General features: G+C 37.9%; 1 protein-coding gene across 1 annotated transcript in view; it reads right to left on the reverse strand.

Moving 5' to 3' along the window:
- LOC149803217 (guanylate cyclase 32E-like) overlaps positions 1 to 20591 on the reverse strand; it is a 196987-nt gene that overhangs the window by 36917 nt on the left and 139479 nt on the right. The window contains exon 3 of the mRNA XM_089952845.1: positions 13027 to 13147. Coding sequence (XP_089808971.1) covers positions 13027 to 13147 — 121 coding nt within the window. The remainder of the gene's footprint in view (positions 1 to 13026; positions 13148 to 20591) is intronic.

The following is a 20591-nucleotide window of genomic DNA, read 5'->3' on the forward strand; positions in this document are numbered from 1 at the left end:
TCTGTGTGAGCACTCTTCAAAATATTTCCAGAGAAAAAAGAATTATTCCTTTTGAAATCCAACTGATCTGAAGAAAATTAGAACTATAAATCTGGCTACAACAAAATAACTTGATATCAGCGTAAAAAGCCCAAAACTGAGAAATCTCCCTCAAAGCATCTCTATTAAAATTAACAAATGCGCGTAATGGAAAAACCGGAATTGCGAAATCGAAAGGTATCACGTGATCGTGTTTACATAAAAAAATGACACTGACGACAACCAAACATTTTACTCCAAGAAATAACAAATAAAAAAAATTGTTTATATCTTAAATCATGTAGTCCCATCATGACCTTGGAAACAACCAATCATTTTAAAATAAAATAGAACTTGGTTATGAAAGTAGCTACAAGTTCTGAAACAAGGTCAGAATTTAGATCAACACCTGGTCTTTATAAACTAACAGTCAAGGTCAAACAATTTTCTGAAAATACATATAATAGAATAAAAAATTTAAAACTGACAAACAATTAATTTAAAATAAATATGAATTAAATCAGTTATACTTAATATGTATGTATGTATGTATATATATATATATATATATATATATATATATATATATATATATATATATATATATATATATATATATATAGAGAGAGAGAGAGAGAGAGAGAGAGAGAGAGAGAGAGAGAGAGATGAAGCAGACAGACAGACACAATCACTCATTTATATATGAACATATACATTCGTAGAGGCAAACAGTCATTACACAAGGAGGCAGACAGATAAATATGAAATATCTGTATTGTGATTGACATAAAGGGGCTAAAATAGTACATATGCGTGAGGATTTGAATAAACTTATTTTCTAATATTCGTGCTTCTGACAAACTGTTCCGGATGTTGGAGGTTTTCTGGATTAACTTGTTTGGGGGTGGGTCTAATATGTACAATATTGCCTGTCTTCTGAGAAATACGTCTACTGCATCATAAGTTGCAAATATTATAAATAAATACTAACCTATATCATGTACGACGCGAATTCAGTTGCTTCTTTGTAATTACCAGCATAGTATTAAAAATTAATGTGATGCAGTATATTACTAATGAGAACAGATATAATACTGAAATGTTGAAAGGTACCGTAAATAAAATAAGACTATGATAAAATAAAGGCACACCAATGGTTGTATTAAATTATCCACCATGACAGTAGTAGAGACAAATGGGGATTCTGGCTCACCTGTGAGCAGGTCAGCTCCAATGGAATTCTACTACTACTGGGTTGCGGGTTTTTTAGTTCACTTTTTCTTTCTGGTTCACAGCGATCCCCGGGTGATGAGGTTTCTGGCTCACTTGTTTATGTCACTGCGTGCGATAATGTCAATGTGCGAGTGTTTGAATACCATCGTTAAAGTAGCGTTTATCGTCGAAGGAACGTAGTCCTTTTATTGATGAGTATGGTGATAAGTTGACGTCGTTGTGATCGGAACGTTCTCATGGAATAATAACGTAGATATGCCTGTCTGTAATGATTGATAGTGGCAATGTGACCGATGACTGGGTTTTTGACTCCTTTGGCTTTTTTTTCTAGATATTATCTTCATCGAGCGTTGCAATACATTGAGGATGGCATTCCTCTGAATTTTGTGATGGCCATTCCACAAGTTTCACGTTTGAACTTTCCATCGTTTGTTTAATTAACTTTTGCAGTGAAATGGGGTGTTTGTTTTTTTTTCTTCTGGATAATCGCTAAGATCAATCTCGATGTTGATTGAGATCCGCGTAGACATCGTCCGTGGATTTTTCATAGCGGAGTGAATCGGTATTTGTCATGAGTAATTTGGTTTTATCTCCATTGTATCGTTTGATGATGTCGTAATGAAACTTGAGCATAAGCATTTTGGAGATGTCGAGAAAGGCGAGACTGACATAGATGGGATTATCTAGCATGATATGTGTTTTTATAAATTCGGTGGCGACCAGTTCTACGTCATCGATTTTAATGCTTAAGAAGGCATCGTTGTCTGCCAGCTAATCTCGTCGTCGTGGGTTATTGACGATTTCTTTTATTTCCTTCTATTTCTGACTTTTTCTATGTTTTTTTTTCTAAGACGCTATTGTTAATGAGTTTAAAGAAATTTTTACCGATGTCCGTAGTGGCTTTAACTCCTTGGTGGTTATTGAAGTCGAGATTGTTTAAACTTGAGATCTCTATGAACTTGTTTAGGAACGAGACCATGTTGAACAGCTTGTTAGAGCATTCGATAATGTATTTTGTACTGTGTTTTGTGATAGATAGAGATTGGGTACGAGCTTTTTCATATCTTGGCATCTCTGATTTCGAAATGTGTTGTTTGTTCGAGTTGTTGTGGAGAAAGAATGGAGAGTGTGATGATGAGTGCTTCAGCGCAGATGGAATACTCGTTATGAGGACGTGGAGATGGGGTGGATACTCCAGACTGACTTCATCGAAATAGCCCCATGAGTTATCCTGATATGATGCTTGTCTTTCTTTGAGGAACTGTTCTCCGGTGATCAAGGGAAAATTTGGTTGGGAAAGGGATTGTGACATGGCATATCCCAAGAGATTATGAGTATTGAAGTAGAGGATGTGCGTGGAATGCTGGGTGGGATTTTATGTATTTGTTATTGGTCACGAAGTGTTTTTGGCTGATGGTGCAGATGCCACCTCGAATCATGCTCTCGGTGAGCTTGAACATCTCTGGATCTTGGAAGACTTGTAAATGCCTCGTCTTGAAAAGGGCATCACGGGAGAGGCCGGGTGAGTGAAATACCAGAGTGGATCGAATTGGTAATGATCTAGACACATATGTCTGAAATTTTCGAAGACATCCATGAGTAGAAGAAGGACAGTTTTCGAGTCAAAGACGATGTAAAACGTGTACACGTATTTTTTCTAGTGGTGTTCGAACTGTAGTGTTCCTTCGCGTGGCATCTGTATGGCTTGTAGTTCTTGACAGTATCCCGACGACACGTGATCCTGCAGTCGTCGCTGTTAAGGAACGCATTTGAAGCAAAATAACAGAAAAGCTGTGATTCTTATGCTGCATGCTTTGAGATTGACATAACCGGCCAATGTCTTTGATGTACACGAAATGGTTTTATTAATACAATAAACTGATGCTGTGCTGTGATGCGGTGGGGGGATGATCATGAACTGCTTATATCCTGCTTTCTTGTGATCGAGTCCAAACACGTTGAGAGAGGGAGAGAGAGAGAGAGAGAGAGAGAGAGAGAGAGAGAGAGTTCATCCTTGACCACTTCTAGCTTAGAGAAATCTCTAACTGTTGCAAGAAACATTATTCCGGTGGTGTGGAGAGTATCAAAATACGGTTTGAACTTGAAGTCGCAATCGGCATTTTCCACAGCGGGATGTAGCGCGGAAAGGACGGCCCACACTAGGCACTAGTCATCGTTGTTTTTGACACTGATGCATGCTTTGGTGGCTGAGATTTGCGTGGGTTGTGGTACATGCTTGCATCCGCATAACGGTGTGAATTTGGAAGTTTGAAACGAGACAGAATCGACTCCAATAAAGACCCATGCTAATCCTGACTTTTGATATTCATCGGTACGACGCTGAATAAACGACCAGGCGATGTCAACGATATGGCTGATATCATCACTGCGATGCACGATAACAGATGTGGCTCTGATCCACACGTCAATGCTCTTGTGTTCCTTGACCAGATGCATATTGAAAGCGACTCCCAGATTGGTGGCCGTGTGGTTACGCAGTTCTGTTTGAATGGTAGGGTGTACAATGCTCCTGGAGGTTTTGATCCACTCAGCGCTGAAGGACACGGGAAGGATCTTTGTCAGCACAATCCGTACCTTTTTATTTACGCATCTAAAGGGCGGAAGACTTGTTATCATATAGCGTTGTCATTGAAGAGCTTGTGGGTCGACTTTGGGTAGATGTTTCTCTATATCAGCTCGACGTGATCCACGTAGGATTTCATGCTGAACTGAAAGGAGTTTGGAAGTCTATGCGGTTTTTCTCGTGATGGCTTTGTATTTGTCTCTGAGCTGCTTCAGGTACTGGTGTTTGGCGAGGATCTCTCCTTCTGCTATTACCTTGTACTCGTTGACGAGCGTTTGGCGTGAAGTACTTCCGGGCATCGCCTTAAGGTCTCTTCTGGCTCGTTCGATGAGCTCATTCAGACCAGCATTCGATCTGGGATACGGTAATTTGTAGCTGACATCGACTGAGCAATGCTTATGAGTCGATCAGCAAGAACATGACGAAGGATAAACTCTCTTCCTGGATCAGATTCCGTAATCAAGTTTTTAGTCTATCCTTGCAATGATAGAGATGCTATATAAAATAGTCTTGTCATTTCTTCAATTGCAAGTTACGTAGCAAAATATCTAATCTATTATATAGCACAATGCATCTGCGTGGGACACATAAGTGTGTGTTGTTACCTCAAAGTAGTACAGAAAAGTGTAACAAGTCCTGCTCATAGCATTATGTTCTCATCAAGCGCGGAAGTCCTGGAAGGAAACCCTGCTTGGTGTGTCAGGAATGAGTTCGAGGTCAACTCGAAGTGTGTCAGCGTTGCGGAAGACGAAACTTCCGGGCGATTAAATATTACTAGGAGAAAGTGAGAACTACCCAGAAATCCAAAAAACGTTCAACGTTGTTCAACAAGTTTCTGGCTAAGATTAAGCATGCTGTAGTGGAAAGTACGTCCCGTGTTTAGTTGTTACGTAGAGTTCGCACGAACTTAAGACATGATTCTACGACATGCAACACCTCATCCACCTATATTTTTCGATGATATTTGTAGAAGTAGTAATACGCCAGGGCGATTTTCTCCACGTTGAGATTTACTTTTTCAAAGTCTTTGATCACTGAAACTATACAATCTCTGTCTCTGTCAGACCGAGAACCTCAATACATTCTTTGATAGGTTTCTCGATCGGTTTTTTATTCAAAATATCCTAAGATGCCTTCGGAACATTGACGAAGTGTCCTTGTTGAAGAACACGTCCTTTCTTTAAACATTACTACGTTTTTGCTCTATTTCATCTGGGTAAAATCTTTCTTAATGCGTGCAGGAGGCCGCATCTACATCGGGTTATTTCTTCCCATGTATGCTAAACATGATCATGTTACAGAGTGTTTCCATGGCCTAGTTGTTAGGCTATGTGGTCAGTCCCACAAATTTTAAAGCGATGCATGAGGTATCGATGATAGTCGTGGTGAATTCCAACAAGTTGTTCCAAGGGCCGTAGTTCTGTTATAAAGTACCTTGACACTAGCATCGGTTTTAATGCACTCGAGTCTCCAGGTGCGCACGCGCTGTGTTCTTGTCAAACGTCCACGCAGCTGAAATTTCCAGATTTAAACTGGCATGGAAACTTACAGTTGCAACCGAAAATTAGAAGTCACTCCAGCCGTCGCCCACTCATTAGCGGTATTACTCACGACTAAGTTCTGAGAAAAGAGAAGATAAGCCGCATGAGAGGAATCGTATTCCGAAGACGCCGAGAACCAAAATCCACATCAAGTTTTCGCCCCTGCTGGTAACACCGGAATGTGACGATTGTTATTTTTGACGCGACGCTTATCCACGTACTGCTTGGGCATGGCTTCGGTGTTGAGCATGGGAGGATAGTCCGTGATCTCCAATCGTGCTCCCACCGTCAAAAAACACGTTTCCCCTGGCGGTATCCCAGCTTTTGTTGATCGCATAACTTTTCACATTTCCATAACTCGCTGAAGTATCATCGCTCGAAGGTGTCGTCCTGGGAATATTCTTGATGGTATTTCACGACATGGTGGTCACTCTCGTCATAGTGCCTCCCGTCGTGGATAACTTAGTGCTGATCAGCGATTTGAGCTGATCATATGAGATCGGCTGAGTGTTAATGGTGATAGGTCACGTGGTAGGAAGGTCGTACAACTTCTGTGTTTGCATCGTGGTCGTTCGGTACAAAATAATTTAACTATAATTGACATCCATCAAATCTTAGTAACTCGATTTGACATACCTAACTCGATCGGATCTCTCCTGGGGTTTAGTTCGGAGACTTCTCTGACGCAAAAAGGAGTGGAAGAGGGAGATCTACATGTCAGTATCACCGATGTCAATAGCCTCCTCATCAACTGCTCGATCGTTCAGAGATCGCTCTCTTCAGTTGGATCATCCTTCAGTGTGATTTATTCCAGCTCGATTAACGTGCCTCCAGACTTACTCATGCGAATTCGTCCTAATAGTTTCATTTACTGTCGCAGCCTAAACACGTACGTAATCTGCGAAATCACCATGTGGTTGACCGATCAGTCTGGACATGCCGTCGAGAACAACCACAAACGAATTATCTATTATCTGAACGTACAACGCAAAGAGGCCTAAAATAAACTTTCTTAGACAAAATAAAGCAACGATGAGACCTTTACGAGTACATCGACGCAAAATCGTAAGTGGATTTTTAAACACGCTGTATTCTTCCGCACCAGTTGCTCTCATGGCAGCCTAACAGAAAGCCATGGAAGCAGCCTCTGCTGTGGGAACGGTGGTAGGACAAAAATAGCCAGCAAAATCATGGCTCAGTCGTCAGCGATAACCACCGCAGCAGCGATGACCGCCGATCTATCTAGGGAGGTTAATCAGGCTCTTAAAAAACGGCAGGGTTGTCAGCGATGAAAACGAGTCCATCGGTGGGTGCCATCATGTCCGCGTATGGCGGACCCATAGGACTGGCTGAAGCCACAGGGATATCACTACTCAAAAGGCAGTCATGGGCAACGGAAACAAAGTTTCCAGAAGCAGAGCATATGGAAGTGGGTGACAGAAGACCTCAGGAAAATAAAAAAAAAATGCATTTCATATAACGTCATGTCGTACGTTCAAGTGAAAGTATCGCTGTCCCCACATCAGAAAAAATATCATTTTGGCAGTCACGCACAAAAGACTTGCCTCCATCCGACTGAAGGCGTCGGCACTCATCGGACCCGATATGATTATGCTGACCCATCGTCAAGCGACTTCTGTCACTAAACATAAGACAGCGCGGAAAGGCATCGTTCTGAACTTGTCTGCCTCTCAACTGTCCAAACAAAGAGGATTTATCAGACCTCTGTTAGTGGGGATCGCTGGATCGTCACTGCCAGGATTCCTCGGTCTCAGAAAAGAACTGCAGCTGCCAGGAACCACGCGGGGCAAGAGCATGAGAAAAAAGTGTTACGCATTTTTGATCTGGAGAATATCTTAAGATCCAGCGTTCCCCATTTCAAAGGTGTAATTAACATGCAAAATTATTTCGATGGACAGTGCACGTACTGTATCGTCATCGTCAACCATCCTCATTCTGTTGACGTGGAGTATTTCGACTCGTTTGGCTTACTTTCTCTCGATGAAGTTGTGTGATATATCCACACAGCGCAAAAAGGAGCGGTCTGTAAATAGTTACAAATTCAAAACGTCCACTATAGCACATGTGGGTGGTACTGTACATTTAAAAAATACCAGAGGGACAATCTCCCATTGAAGTTGTTTTGCAACTTTCAAAATAGTGTTATCACTCTTTCTAAGGAAGTTTTGCAACTTTCAAAATAATATCAAAGCCTCATATAACCACCGTGATATTCTTATTGTCTTAATTGAAAGACCAAAACGGAGAGAGTCGACCTCGTCGAGGTGGTCACCACAAATCATAGATACATAATCAAATCAAGTACTGTGTGCGGGTATAGAAAAGCACACATCGTCGCCAGTAAAGTTTAGTGCCATGACTTTTATACCAAATGCATCATTGCAGACACTGCGAGCACAATGCGAGCTACGAGGACCTTCGCGTGGAAAGATATCTGTGCATGGGAGACTATAAAGGATCTGGACATCAACAAATTCTCGGAGAAGCCATTGATGTCCATGCTTTCATTAGAAAACTTCCCAGACCTCGGGGCGGATGGATAATAAAGCAGGATACGATCGAGTCATGCTGAGGGACTTGTGAACTCAAGCCTAAAAGTTTAAGAGAACTTGTAGACAGAGCTCTCATGCGTGGCGTCATTGACACAAAACAAAAGTTGGGCATAGGTGTAAAAACAGAAAACCATTCATGAAATCGCAGAAACTAAATGTTCTCTCAGAGGAACTGAATGAGGCCTCATGCAAGCATTTGCCACCGCCGTAGACGTAGACGATATATGGTCAGCAGATCTTGTCGATATGAGAGATTATAGCGCGTACAACGATCGTTTCCATTATCTCACGACCATAATAGATGTCTTCAGCAAATATGCCTGGGTCATTCCTCTCAAAAACAAAAAAGGATCTTCTATCGTGGAGGCGCTGGATAGCCTCATAGGTACACGAAAGCCTCATAAACTCTGGGCAGATCATGGGAGTGAATTTCATAATAAAACCCTCTCAGACTGGCTTAAAAAATAACATCACCTGGTACAGCACTCATAATCCTCTCAAAGCATCTGTCGTCGAACGATTGAACAGACGTATCATATATCGCACGTGGAAGAGATTCACTATCGATAATACCTACCACTACTTAGATTTCCTGTCAGACATCGTCGACAAATACAATCATACCTGGCATCGAAGCGTTCGAATGACTCCAGCAGAAGCCTCCTCCAGAAACCAAACAACATATCTCAGGTCGTAGAGGCCTTAATTCTTAGATCCAAATTCAAAGCAGGGATCAGGTCAGAATCAGCAAACAAAGATCCACATTCTAATAAAGATACACTCATAAATGGACTGAAGAAGTCTTTGTGGTCGATGCCGTTCAACAACACATTCCAGTCTCATACACACTCAAAGATTCTTCAGGAGAACCAATCCAAGCGTCTTTGTACGAGCAGGAATTACCAAAAATAAGCCATAACGTCTTCAGAGTTGATAAAGTCTTCTCTACCCGATGGCAAAAGTCGCTCGTCATTGGCTATCCTGAAACTTTCAACTCGTGGATTCCCATAGCTTCCCTAACTACGAAAACGCCTCCGAAATAACCTTATCATACTCCTCCATCAAGCTATTCATAAAGACTGTCTCGCATTTCTCCGCATGCTTGTGAAAACCCATCTTCTCAAAGATTCACTTAAACACAGACTAAAATTTTATGAATTTTGCACGATCTACTAACTGAACTCGAGTCACTGGACGCTAATGACTGTGACTACGTTTCACCAATTCCTCCTCCTCTTTACTCTCTTAATAATAGATCATCTCAGGCAGATAACTCAGATCCTTATTCGCATATGCTATCAACTCCTTTGCACGCTTCAACCATTTCTGAGACTCCTCTTCACTTAATTCAGACCATGGATAATTGCTCTCCTCACTCAGTTTCAACTTGTCTACACTCCAGAGATAACATGGAAGAGACATCTTCACTATACTACAAAACACATCTCTAGCATAAGGGGAGTCTCTTTTATCGCGCCAACAGATGACCCCTCGAAGGAAACATGTGAATAACCAGCCATCACCCCGTGATCGCTGTGAGCCAGAAGGAAAAAGTGAGACAGAACCGCCACAACAACCGATAATAGTTCCATATAAACTCTCCTGCTCACGCGTTTATCACGCAGTGATAAACAGGTGAACCAGAATCCCCATTTGCTTCTAGTACTGAGGGCGTTTGAAGTGCATTTAGGGTTGTTTAGTTTAAACGATAATGGTTTTCCTTATTTTCTTTACTTCCAGTTGTGTTGTTTCATTTCATCCTTTAATAACAGCCAATACTTCAAATATCATTTGGCAATATATAAGCATAGGAATAAATTCAAAATGCATGAACAAGTATATATTTATTTACTTATCTATCTAACTGGTTAACTCTATGCCAGTAAAAAGCTATATCGGCTGGATATGTGCTAGATCGGCATATGTGATTTTGGACCCAAGTCTAGAAAAATAATTCCTTTAATTTTGTAGGAGTGTAAGTATGACTTAAGAACTCAGGTTGACTGTATTACCATAGAAGATTACACGATACTATGTTCATCTCTCCTTTAAAAGGTATTAGAAATCAATACACTTCATGCTATTATTAAGTTAGAAGAATAAATCTGGATATTTTGAAGGAACTGGTTCAATTTTCGAACTAAACGAAGCATATAAATACGATAATCTATACATATCTATTCTGATAGATGAAGAATCCATCAAGAATTGATTTTCTGCTGTTTCAACGTGGATTGATTTGGCTTCTTATATTGGTAGCAGTTAGCTAAATTAACGAAATGTACCATGCACACAAAAAGTACAGGCACGACTACCGCCTAGTAGTCTGAAACCCATATACAAAACTTTAGACGGAGTATTAAACTTGTAGGTATCTTTTACTTTTCAATGGAATATATATATATATATATATATATATATATATATATATATATATATATATATATATATATATATTTTTTTTTTCTGCACGATGACATTTCAGAAATAGGGAACATGAAATGTATATATGGAAAACGAATGGTACCTGTTGTTACATCCTTAAATGTTTTAATGCTATGGCTTCACTTGGAAACAAATATATGTACTATTTATGGGTTTTGCTAATTCATATCGTTCCTTTTACATTTAACGCGGACTCTCGCAAAATGTCAAGGTCATCGTAAAGTTAAAACCATGTTTCTGAAATGTTTTTTTCTAACTTATTTCAGGTCAAAAATCATTTCTTCAAAAACATTTTCTTGAGAGTTGTAAACGCTTTTTCTCTCTAAAATGAGCTCTAATTTACATTTTACAACCACCCCCACCAAAAATGAAGAAAAAAACCCCCAATCAATACAATGTCAATACATACGACAGTTCCCCTTGTACTATTCAAGGGATGTTACTCTTTCAGGGTTATACCAACTTCTGGCTTCCAGCATTACAAAAACTTTGAACTACAATGTAAATGTAATGCATGGTATCTGAACTAAAGGGGAACAAAAACAACTTTTAAAACAGTTGAAGTCCATATAAAACTTAGATTTGGACAAGAAATAATGTGATAGTGTCAAATGCATAAGCACGGCGAGACATAAATGCATATAACATTTACGGCAGCGGCTTCGTCAACGTTCAAGTTTTGTGTTTAAAAGTTGTGTGAAAGTCCGTACAGGGGTGGATGATTGGGCATAATTACTTTTTATCTTTTCTTAAAAAGTGAAAAATTGCTCCCACTATAATAAAATGTTTTTCAAAACAATCTTTTGTTATAATATTTGTAAGGAAGAAATTAACAGTTTTCTTTCATACTGTTTAAAGCAAGTCAGTTCCGATCTTTACGATTACTAATGCAATATATAATTTCAATGTTTCATAAACATGAGAGGAAGACTCATTATAAATGTTGGAAACACACACACACACACACAAATTTCTCTTCTGCGGTTCTTTTCTTCTCGCAGTAACGGCATATTTTATATTGAAAATGTCCAGACATACTGACATTCTGTCTTGATGAATGTGGAACGTTGTATTTTTTCTTCTTCTTGTGCAGTATAATAAATCAGGCGATGGGAAAACAAATTGTCACTACGGGTTTTCATAGGTAAAATAGTTAAAAGGCTTCCAATATTCAATTCGTTCCAAAATTTGATTTTCGTAGGCGAACTTATTACAATTATATTCATTGCTCGATTAATTTAATCTCATTAGTTGCTTAATTGATTCATTGTTCAATTGATGAATGCATATCATGATTTATGTAGTTAGTTGTGTACCTACTTATGCGATATTTCTACAAAAACATTAAAGAATACGTGAGCGATGGTAAGGTATGAAACGTATAACCTGTTCTAGCTTGTGTAATTCGTAGCTAAATATCCTTTAATACAACATTTAAAAAAAATAGGGTTGATAAAATTAGCTAGATAATTCAGATTTTTAAACTATTACATAAATAACTGAGGAAGAGAGAAATCAACGCATGAAATACTGATTAGCATACGAAATTATTACATGAAAATAGCCAAACCTTAGCAACAATTATATTGAAGTGTGTCCAATTTACCAAATAATTTTTCACAGTGATGCACTATTAACATAAATACTTATGCACATAAATGTCACGAAGAAATTCAGGTTCCATTATAATGAGCGTTGGTCCATAGTACCGCAATGGTGGAATGTCATGTGATAGAATATGGCAGGAACCTTAAAGGTATCAAGGAAATTAAAAATTGAGAATGTATTATATGTTGCTAATCATTAGTATGTAAAGAGAAGAAATTCCTAACCATCATAACCAACTCGGAATATTTAAGAAACGAGCATGGCACGCATTAAAATGTTTCGAACTGTGGTACGAATACATCGTAAAATTGCGCTACTTGTTTACAGTGTATGTTTTTGAGCAATTAGTTAATAAAAACTTAAAGTGCTGAAAACCTGTAACTCACAATGCCAAGGTTTCTGTCCAAAAATTGTTTCTAACAAAATTTTAAGTTTTATTAATCGAACATTGGATATTAACCATGCTAGATTACGACACAAAGTTCATAAAAACTGATCTTTACCGTGTTCAACTTGTGACACTCCTTTTTGTTTATGCATTGGGATCGAAACCACGATGCGCTTTTTCATGTTCTGTCCCAAGTACAGTAGTGAAATAGTGGAGTTGATGAGAAATTTACTTTCAATGTCATATGTAACTATTAGCTTAGATTTACTGCTTTGGATAAAGGGCGATTCAAATTAAAAATTATAGAATTTTGTATCATATATGCAAATATATACCGCTGCTGGACGATTCCAATAACTTAGATCGTGATTACTGTCATTGTGCCTCTGTCCACCCTCCCCCCCCTCTCTCTCTCTCTCTCATCATTATTCATTTTTATGTTGTCACGCTGAATATGTTGCAACACTTATATGGCAATAAAATATGTTTAAACAATGAAACAATATCGTTTAATATCCATGCTGGTTTTCTGCTCGTTACTTATTTGCTCATAGTTTTGAAAAACTTAAAAAGTACATTAATGTATTACCCGCCGCTATTTTTTTAATTTTTTTAATTGACATAAATCGGACTCACTACGAGTGTCGACGTAGGTCTCCGCCACCAGCCGGATAAAGGGGTTTTCTGTGTGATGGTGGAAGTACGGTCCCTGGTATACTTTCCGAAACGGTATCTCTATGTCATATTGCTCCAACAACTGAAACCAAAAAGTGCAATAGTTTTCAAATCGGTCAATCGAACGATATATACGTCATGGCTTACTCAAACCCACAGTTTAATCGCTACGTCTATTGTTATGTTGTTCTCACTGATTATTCACTTTACATGAAGGTTTAAAAGGAAATTAAATAGTCAAAACTAGTTTCCGATCAGAACGAAGGACATTGCAGGTTATGTACACAGTAAACAGTCTATTTGTACACAAATTTAACCCAGAATAAATGACCCCTCACTGTCAAAAATTAACTTGGCCGAACTTAATTTTATTTTTTATTTATTGAGTGGCAGGTGGAGTGGACTTAGATACCAACGTTTAAAACAATATTTACTACAGAGGACTAGGGAGTACCTCCGCCATTTTTGCTCCAAATAATCAAGTAATAAAAAAATTATTCTACGATAAATTACGAGTTACCTGACTGTGCTATATTCGTAAAATTAACGTTTCATAGAAATCTATCATACTGTTCTAAACATTACACTATATTTCATTTCCAAGTTGGTTCAACGGTTGGATTGAATGTTAAATGTATCAGGTTCGAACCCCATATAATTTATGTTATCTCTTTAGATTTCTAAAGTGTCATAATTAACTTTTCAGTTATCGCACAGATGACCGCTAACTCGTGAGAACGCAATACAGTTTGAATCTCCATCATATTTTCTTGGTCTAATGCGGCCAGTCTTGAAAAGACCTGTATCGGAGACGAATTTTGATCTAACATGGTCTGTTGTGTACTTTGGGATGCAGATTTCACAAGAAGCTTCCGCATATCATGAACAAATTCACTTCTCATTATGTCGATTACTGCAGCAAGTCGATTTTCATGTTCATTTATTTGAATTTATTTTGGGATTTAGTTAATAATAATAATAATAATAAGCAGCAAATACAATTTAACACAAACTTTATGTATAGTTCTATTATTCTTTGTAAATTGGTTCCAATTCTCTTAAAGTTTCGTATAATCAAATGATAATGAGAAATACTCTCATGATCACAACTGTCAAAATGAATTATTACAAGTGAAGAACAGACAGGCTCAAATACCAGTAGGTTAAAAATATTATTTTTGAAAATTGACTGGCTGGTGAGTAAGTGGTCTCAAACAAGAACCGATGCGAGAAGGGATACAAAGTGTTGGTCGCTTTTAAATCATTTGAAATGTTCTCTCCATCTCCAAGAAGTCGCACCAAACATGTCGACACAGCAATAAGAACCTAGACCGTTACGATCCGAACTCAACACACCATCCGCAGCACACACACACACACACACACACACACACACACACACACTTCGAGATTCACCAGCGGAGCTGACTCAACCCAGTCAAAACACATATATCAATCAACATTGACAACTGAGGATTGTTGGCACGACCAAATGTAACAAGAAACAAGAAAGCATAGCCGTCGTAAAGATTCAAAATCCAATTTCGTGCATCACAAAATAGACACAGATACCAAGAGGATAAGAGATTTTGATTAGCAAGGGTTATTAGATGTACAGACATTGACCATTACTCAAGTATTGAACTAAGAGAATGTTTTCAATGCCCAAGGGTAAGCATCCTTGTCATGAACGCTTCTTAAAGTGTAAGTAGTGATGAGCCTGTGGATAGTGGTGGCCAAAATATTAACGTATCAGTAATTTGACAAACAAGCATTGACAAGAAAAAATACACAAAACACAAAACTTTAGCCCTCATTGATGATATATCACACGGTTTTGCGTCTTATGAAACGATGCATTAAAATGGCGTATTATTTTAAAGGGATATTTGAAATGTTGCTCAAAATTTTTACTCTTCCTGTTAAAACTATATTGCATCTTATTTTTAATTATTATTGAAGGCAAAACACAACAATAGACACAAACATAACACCGAAACTTGACTTTCACACTTAAAAAATTTCGACTCAGGATATGTATTCTTCTCTAATACTTCTCAACATCAGAATGCTTCGATATTTGCACTGTTGTTATTAAAGGAAGACGCCTTGCTGCTCCATGTCAGAAACTTGTTGTTCGTACAAGTTATACAAGATATGATCTTATCTACAGCTACAAGACAATTTAATATGATCAATTAACAAAACTCTCCTTGAAACAGGGTGATTGATCATTCTCATCAGGCACGCACAAACTTGATGTTTGAGAAACGCTTGAAAATACGCGTTGATCTTTATGGCCGATGTTTTCAGTCTTAAGCTGCAGACTCAGACAAAACAAAATACATCGATTGCTATTTCTTAATCTGACTTGTGGAGGAAATGGTCCAAGTTATCTTATTTCTTACAGAGACTTTTCAAGAAGCTTCTCTCTCTCTCTCTCTCTCTCTCTCTCTCGTAACTTGTTCTAATCCACTCCAGCTACAGACTAAATGCGGCTGTCTTAGGACCAAAGCATCGCAATGTTGACTAAATGGTATTGATCTGGACGCAGCTTTTTATATCATATCTTTGCTTTGTTTGCTTCAGGATATCTGTCCAAGTTAAAGGGAGTAGTATCATTTTGACCTGCATGCAAATGAAATTAATCTCAAGAAGTGGAATTGAACTGACTGAACAACAGGATGATTTGCAACAAAACAATTTTGCTTGGCATCTTTGGTTGGATTTATCAGAGATCAAATATACTTTACTGAACGAAGACTGTCAAAGAGTCTGGGCAGCAAACATTGCCAATTTTTGCAGTCTCTCAGTCTTGTTGAATTTTGCAAGAGAAAGAATAACCGGAAAGGGAATTCATAAAATTGAGACTGAGAAATTACAAAATGCCACCTTGATTCATTTATTATTATTATTATTATTATTATTATTATTATTATTATTATTGATTTAACTAACTAATTAATTGATTGATTAATTGATGAATTAATTAATTAATTAATTAATTAATTAATTAATTAATTGATACTATTATAATAAGAATTCTCATTTCGAAAATGAAATCTGTTACTCTTTGATGCCGTGTGCACATGTAAAATAGAAGTAACGAAGTTTGGAGCTTGACATGATTTATCTTTATTGACGCCAATGCTTGCGGTCCTTTGATATAGGTCGCGGGTGTTTAAGATTCTGTTTTAGAAAAAGGGTCATAAATGGATAATTTTCACTCTTTATATTTTTCGTCCTTGTATGTAATACAACCATACAGATAATGTTGATTTTAATGTAATGTAAGTATTACCTGACAGAAAGCAACCTATGAATTAGCAGGCTAAATCATATTTGCATAATATGTTTGCCTCCTTTTCCAGCTGCACTTCTTCCTATCGCGTTTTTTAATTGTTTGGTCTACGCCACATACTTTTTATTATTATCCCAAAGTGTATTAACGATTTAAAAGTATAACGCATCTTGGGCTTTATCATAAAAGACCAATGTTGACGGTTCAAGACTTGAATAACTGATAAGTGTGAGATAGAGCATGCTTTTGAATATAACACAATGCGTTTGCATCGATGCAGTGTTTGTCACAACACTATCAACATATGACCAATCACTAAAGTGCATCTAAATGAATAAGGTCTGCATTATTATATGCAATTCTTAATTGAACTGAATTGAATTGAATTATTTCAATGTACCGTATCAACTTCATTGCTTGGCACATTATGGTTAGAGTTACCAGTGGTTAATAAAAAAAATAATTAAATAACAATAATAAGGTAGTTAACATCAGTGGCAATCAGAATAGCATGAAAATTACTTTATATTTTTTGTTTGTTTTCTAAACATAAATTTTCTAGTGTAAAATGATATTAAATATTGATCATTTATTAATATTTAATAATACATATGGTTTTTGATTTAGTGTTCCATTCCGGGCCGAAACTCTATTCTGTTTTGAACGATGGTTATTCTCTGCCGCTCAGACAACCATTGGCCATTGTGATGTCTGCACCCCTATTTATCGGTATGAACTTATCTTACGAACTGACGCTTATCCTTCTCATGGTTAGCTATGCATTCGGTCTACTTTTGAAAGAAAAAGATTTCCCCAGGTTTTCTTCACATGTTATATCGGTTATTTAAACCAGACCTTGCATATCTCGTACCTTGTCAAAAAACTTAGGATTCCTTTTATTATAACACTGGACAACAAATTTTTACAAAAGTCATGTTACTGAAATAAAATTAGTCAATTCTTATCAATTTTTATGTGCTGAACACGAATATGACAGTCAAATTGCAAAATTGGCTCTAGTTTTTTTGTAATCTGCAAGAAATTAATGTTTACATAACGAAATGCATTCCAATAGTAAAAGGTCAACTGTAATAGCCTACCTATAAAAAATCAAGTCATTGACTACATCTTAGATTTCTTCGCCTGTCTCTTGTACAGCTGTTCGGGAGCATCTCTGAGGAGTGTCCAGCAGTAGTCAGCCAGCATTGTAGTGGACCATTTTCCCTGGTATCTTTGTTCCATTGTTGCGATATCTTAATGAAAACGTTCGCCGTGTTCATCACTAACAATACCACAGTTGCTAGGAAAGAAATCCAAATGGGAATGAAGGAAGTGAATCTTTAGAGACATATTGCAGCCAAGTTTCTTATACTTCATCAACATGTCTTCTACTAGTTCCTTATAGTTTTCTGCCCTAACATTTCCGAGGAAGTTTGTAGAAACTAGGCGAAAAGCATTCCATGCTTGTTTCGCGTCACCTTCCAGCAAGTTGTTGAACCGGTCATCTTTGAAAAGCTCTCGAATCTGAGGACCCACAAAAACTCCCTCTTTAATCTTTGCTTCGCTGAGTCGAGGGAATTTTTCATGCAGGTATCGGAATGCTGGCAAAGTCCGGTCAATGGCTTTCACGAAGTTCTTCATCAAACCTAGTTTGATGTGAAGGGGTGGTAGCAAGATTTTCTGAGCCTCAACCAGAGCTGGGTGTTGGATATTCTTCTCTCCAATGGCTACATTCTGCCTGTGAGTCCATTCCTTCCTCATGTAGTGCATTTCCCTTGCTCGGCTATCCCACTCGCATAAGAAACACATGTATTTTGTATATCCTTGCTGCAGTCCCATTAAAAGGGCAACTACCTTCAAATCACCACAGAGGTGCCAGCTGTACTTGTTATACTCAATGGAATTCAGTAGCTGCCTTAAGTTATCGTATGTCTCTTTCATGTGGACAGCATACGCTACTGGAATAGATGGAAGAATGTTTCCATTGTGCAAAAGCACAGCCTTGAGACTCAGTTTCGAAGAGTCCACAAATAGTCTCCATTCTTGTGGGTCATGAGTGATTTTTAAAGCATTCATGAGGCCCTCAATATCGGAACAGAATATCAGATTACTTTCCTTTCTGAAGAAAGGCTCCAATTGCTGGTGGCGCTTTCGATATGCAGTAATTGTGACATCTTCTTCTAGAAGATTCCATTGTTGGAGTCTTGATCCTAGCAATTCTGCCTTGTTCTTTGATAAGTCCAAATCACGAATCAGGTCATTTAGTTCTTCCTGTGTTATTCTGTGTGGGGTTGATGATGCACCACAGTGAAAATCTGGATCACTGCATGCTGATGGACCAGGAGAAGAACAGGTCGACTCACCTTTGTCTTCGTCAGATGAATCAAGAGAATATTCTGCTGGAGGTTCTGGAATAGGAAGTCCCTCACCATGTGGAACTGGTCTCAATGCAGACGGAATGTTTGGGTAGACTATTCTCGACTTCTTTCGCTTCGTTATTCCGCCGGAAAGAGGAGGAACCAAGCAGAAGTAACAGTCATTTAGGTGGTTGCTTGGCTCTCTCCACACCATTGGGACTGCAAACGGCATTGATGACCTTTTGCAATTCAACCACTGTGAAAGCTGTGTTGTACATGTAGCACAGCATATATGCGGAGCCCAAGGCTTGTCTTGGTCACCAACCTTGCATCCGAAGTAAAGATGATATGCCTTCTTCACTTGAGAATTGATACTTTTCTTCTGGTTGGCAAATGTCACTTCCCCACAAATATAGCAAAAATTGTCCGCGGTATTAACACACTTTCGAGGCATTACTGTTCTTTATTGTACGTAAATGGATAAAATAATAAGTTTTATGTAACAGTAGCTTGAACTGTCTCGCACAACGTCTAAAATATTTTAAATGCTGAACCTATCTGATTGGGCTTTATATAGTACACTGCTTACGTCAGCTTCAGCAGCCGCCTGGCATTAGTATAATAGGCCTACACATGTATAGTACACTGCTGACGTCAACTTACTTCAGCAGCCGCATGGCATTAGTATTGCATTGCATCAGAAAATGATGCAATCAACTGTGGATGATGTGAGCATGATGGTATTATGCAATGTTAATCATTATTCCGGATGTTGCTGCAGTCCTACTGGAGAAATTTACACAGTGAAACATAGAAAATGAGGTATATGAATATCTTCAAAACGAGAGCCAATACAAATTTTTCACGGTTATATTCGTGTTCGGCACACCAAAATACTACAGATTAGGGCCTTTTCAAGTCAGTAATGATTTCACTGTTGACCAGTGTAATGTATGATGATTGATGGGTAATTTGTGTTATGCAGCATGACCGTGCTTGATCTTATATCAGATGTGCACCTTGCAAACAATTTCTTACTCCTCATATTTACTTCCTGGATTTCAAAGGTAATTTGGATAAAAAGAACCGATAACTTTTTACCTTTTATATATTTTATGATTCATCATTGCACTTTTCGAGGCTTGTATGTTCTAATCTGGCAAAATTAATATTCCTTATTGAAATAACGCTCAACTTAGCATACTTTGGACTAGCTGTGCCTCAGTTGTCAAGCACATGGGAACAGTCACTTTATCAGCTGTCTGTTTTATATAGTCCATAATTTACGTAACGACACATGTATAAAAAAAACAGTGCATACAAGTTGTATAGAGGTATGCCAGCATTCTTCCTACTTGCAGTAGCCAATGCAGACAAATTCAATTTATACCGAGTCCTCTCTCAGAAGTACATAAAGTGCATACTAACTAAAGAGAGCTACCAAAGTAAAATAAAATATAAGAAAACCTGACATGTTACTAGTGTGAACATATGTTATTTAGAGCTGAATTCAGGAATGCTATGTTGAAATTAATCAGGTTTATTTTATTTATTTTTATTTTATGTGCCAGATGATGCGGTCATGTAGATCAGATGGTTCTTCCACAATTGGAAACAAAGGTGGCGATTACTTCTAAAATTTGCTAACATCTGTCCATTTGTTAACTATTTGCAGGGTCTGGCAGAGTTGATATTGTAGAATGAATTTCATAACACTTATTATACACATAATGGAATATACAAGGACGAGAGTAGTCCATAATGTCCACATTTACGACATGGAAGGCAGAACAATAATCATTCACAGATAATGTAGACTTCGATCTAAGCAGTAGATGGTGGGAGTGGGGTGAATTTAGCAAGAAACG

This window comes from Sinohyriopsis cumingii, chromosome 3 (assembly GCF_028554795.1).
Source record: "Sinohyriopsis cumingii isolate HCF-2022 chromosome 3, ASM2855479v2, whole genome shotgun sequence".
In the NCBI taxonomy this organism is placed as follows: Eukaryota; Metazoa; Mollusca; class Bivalvia; order Unionida; family Unionidae; genus Sinohyriopsis; species Sinohyriopsis cumingii.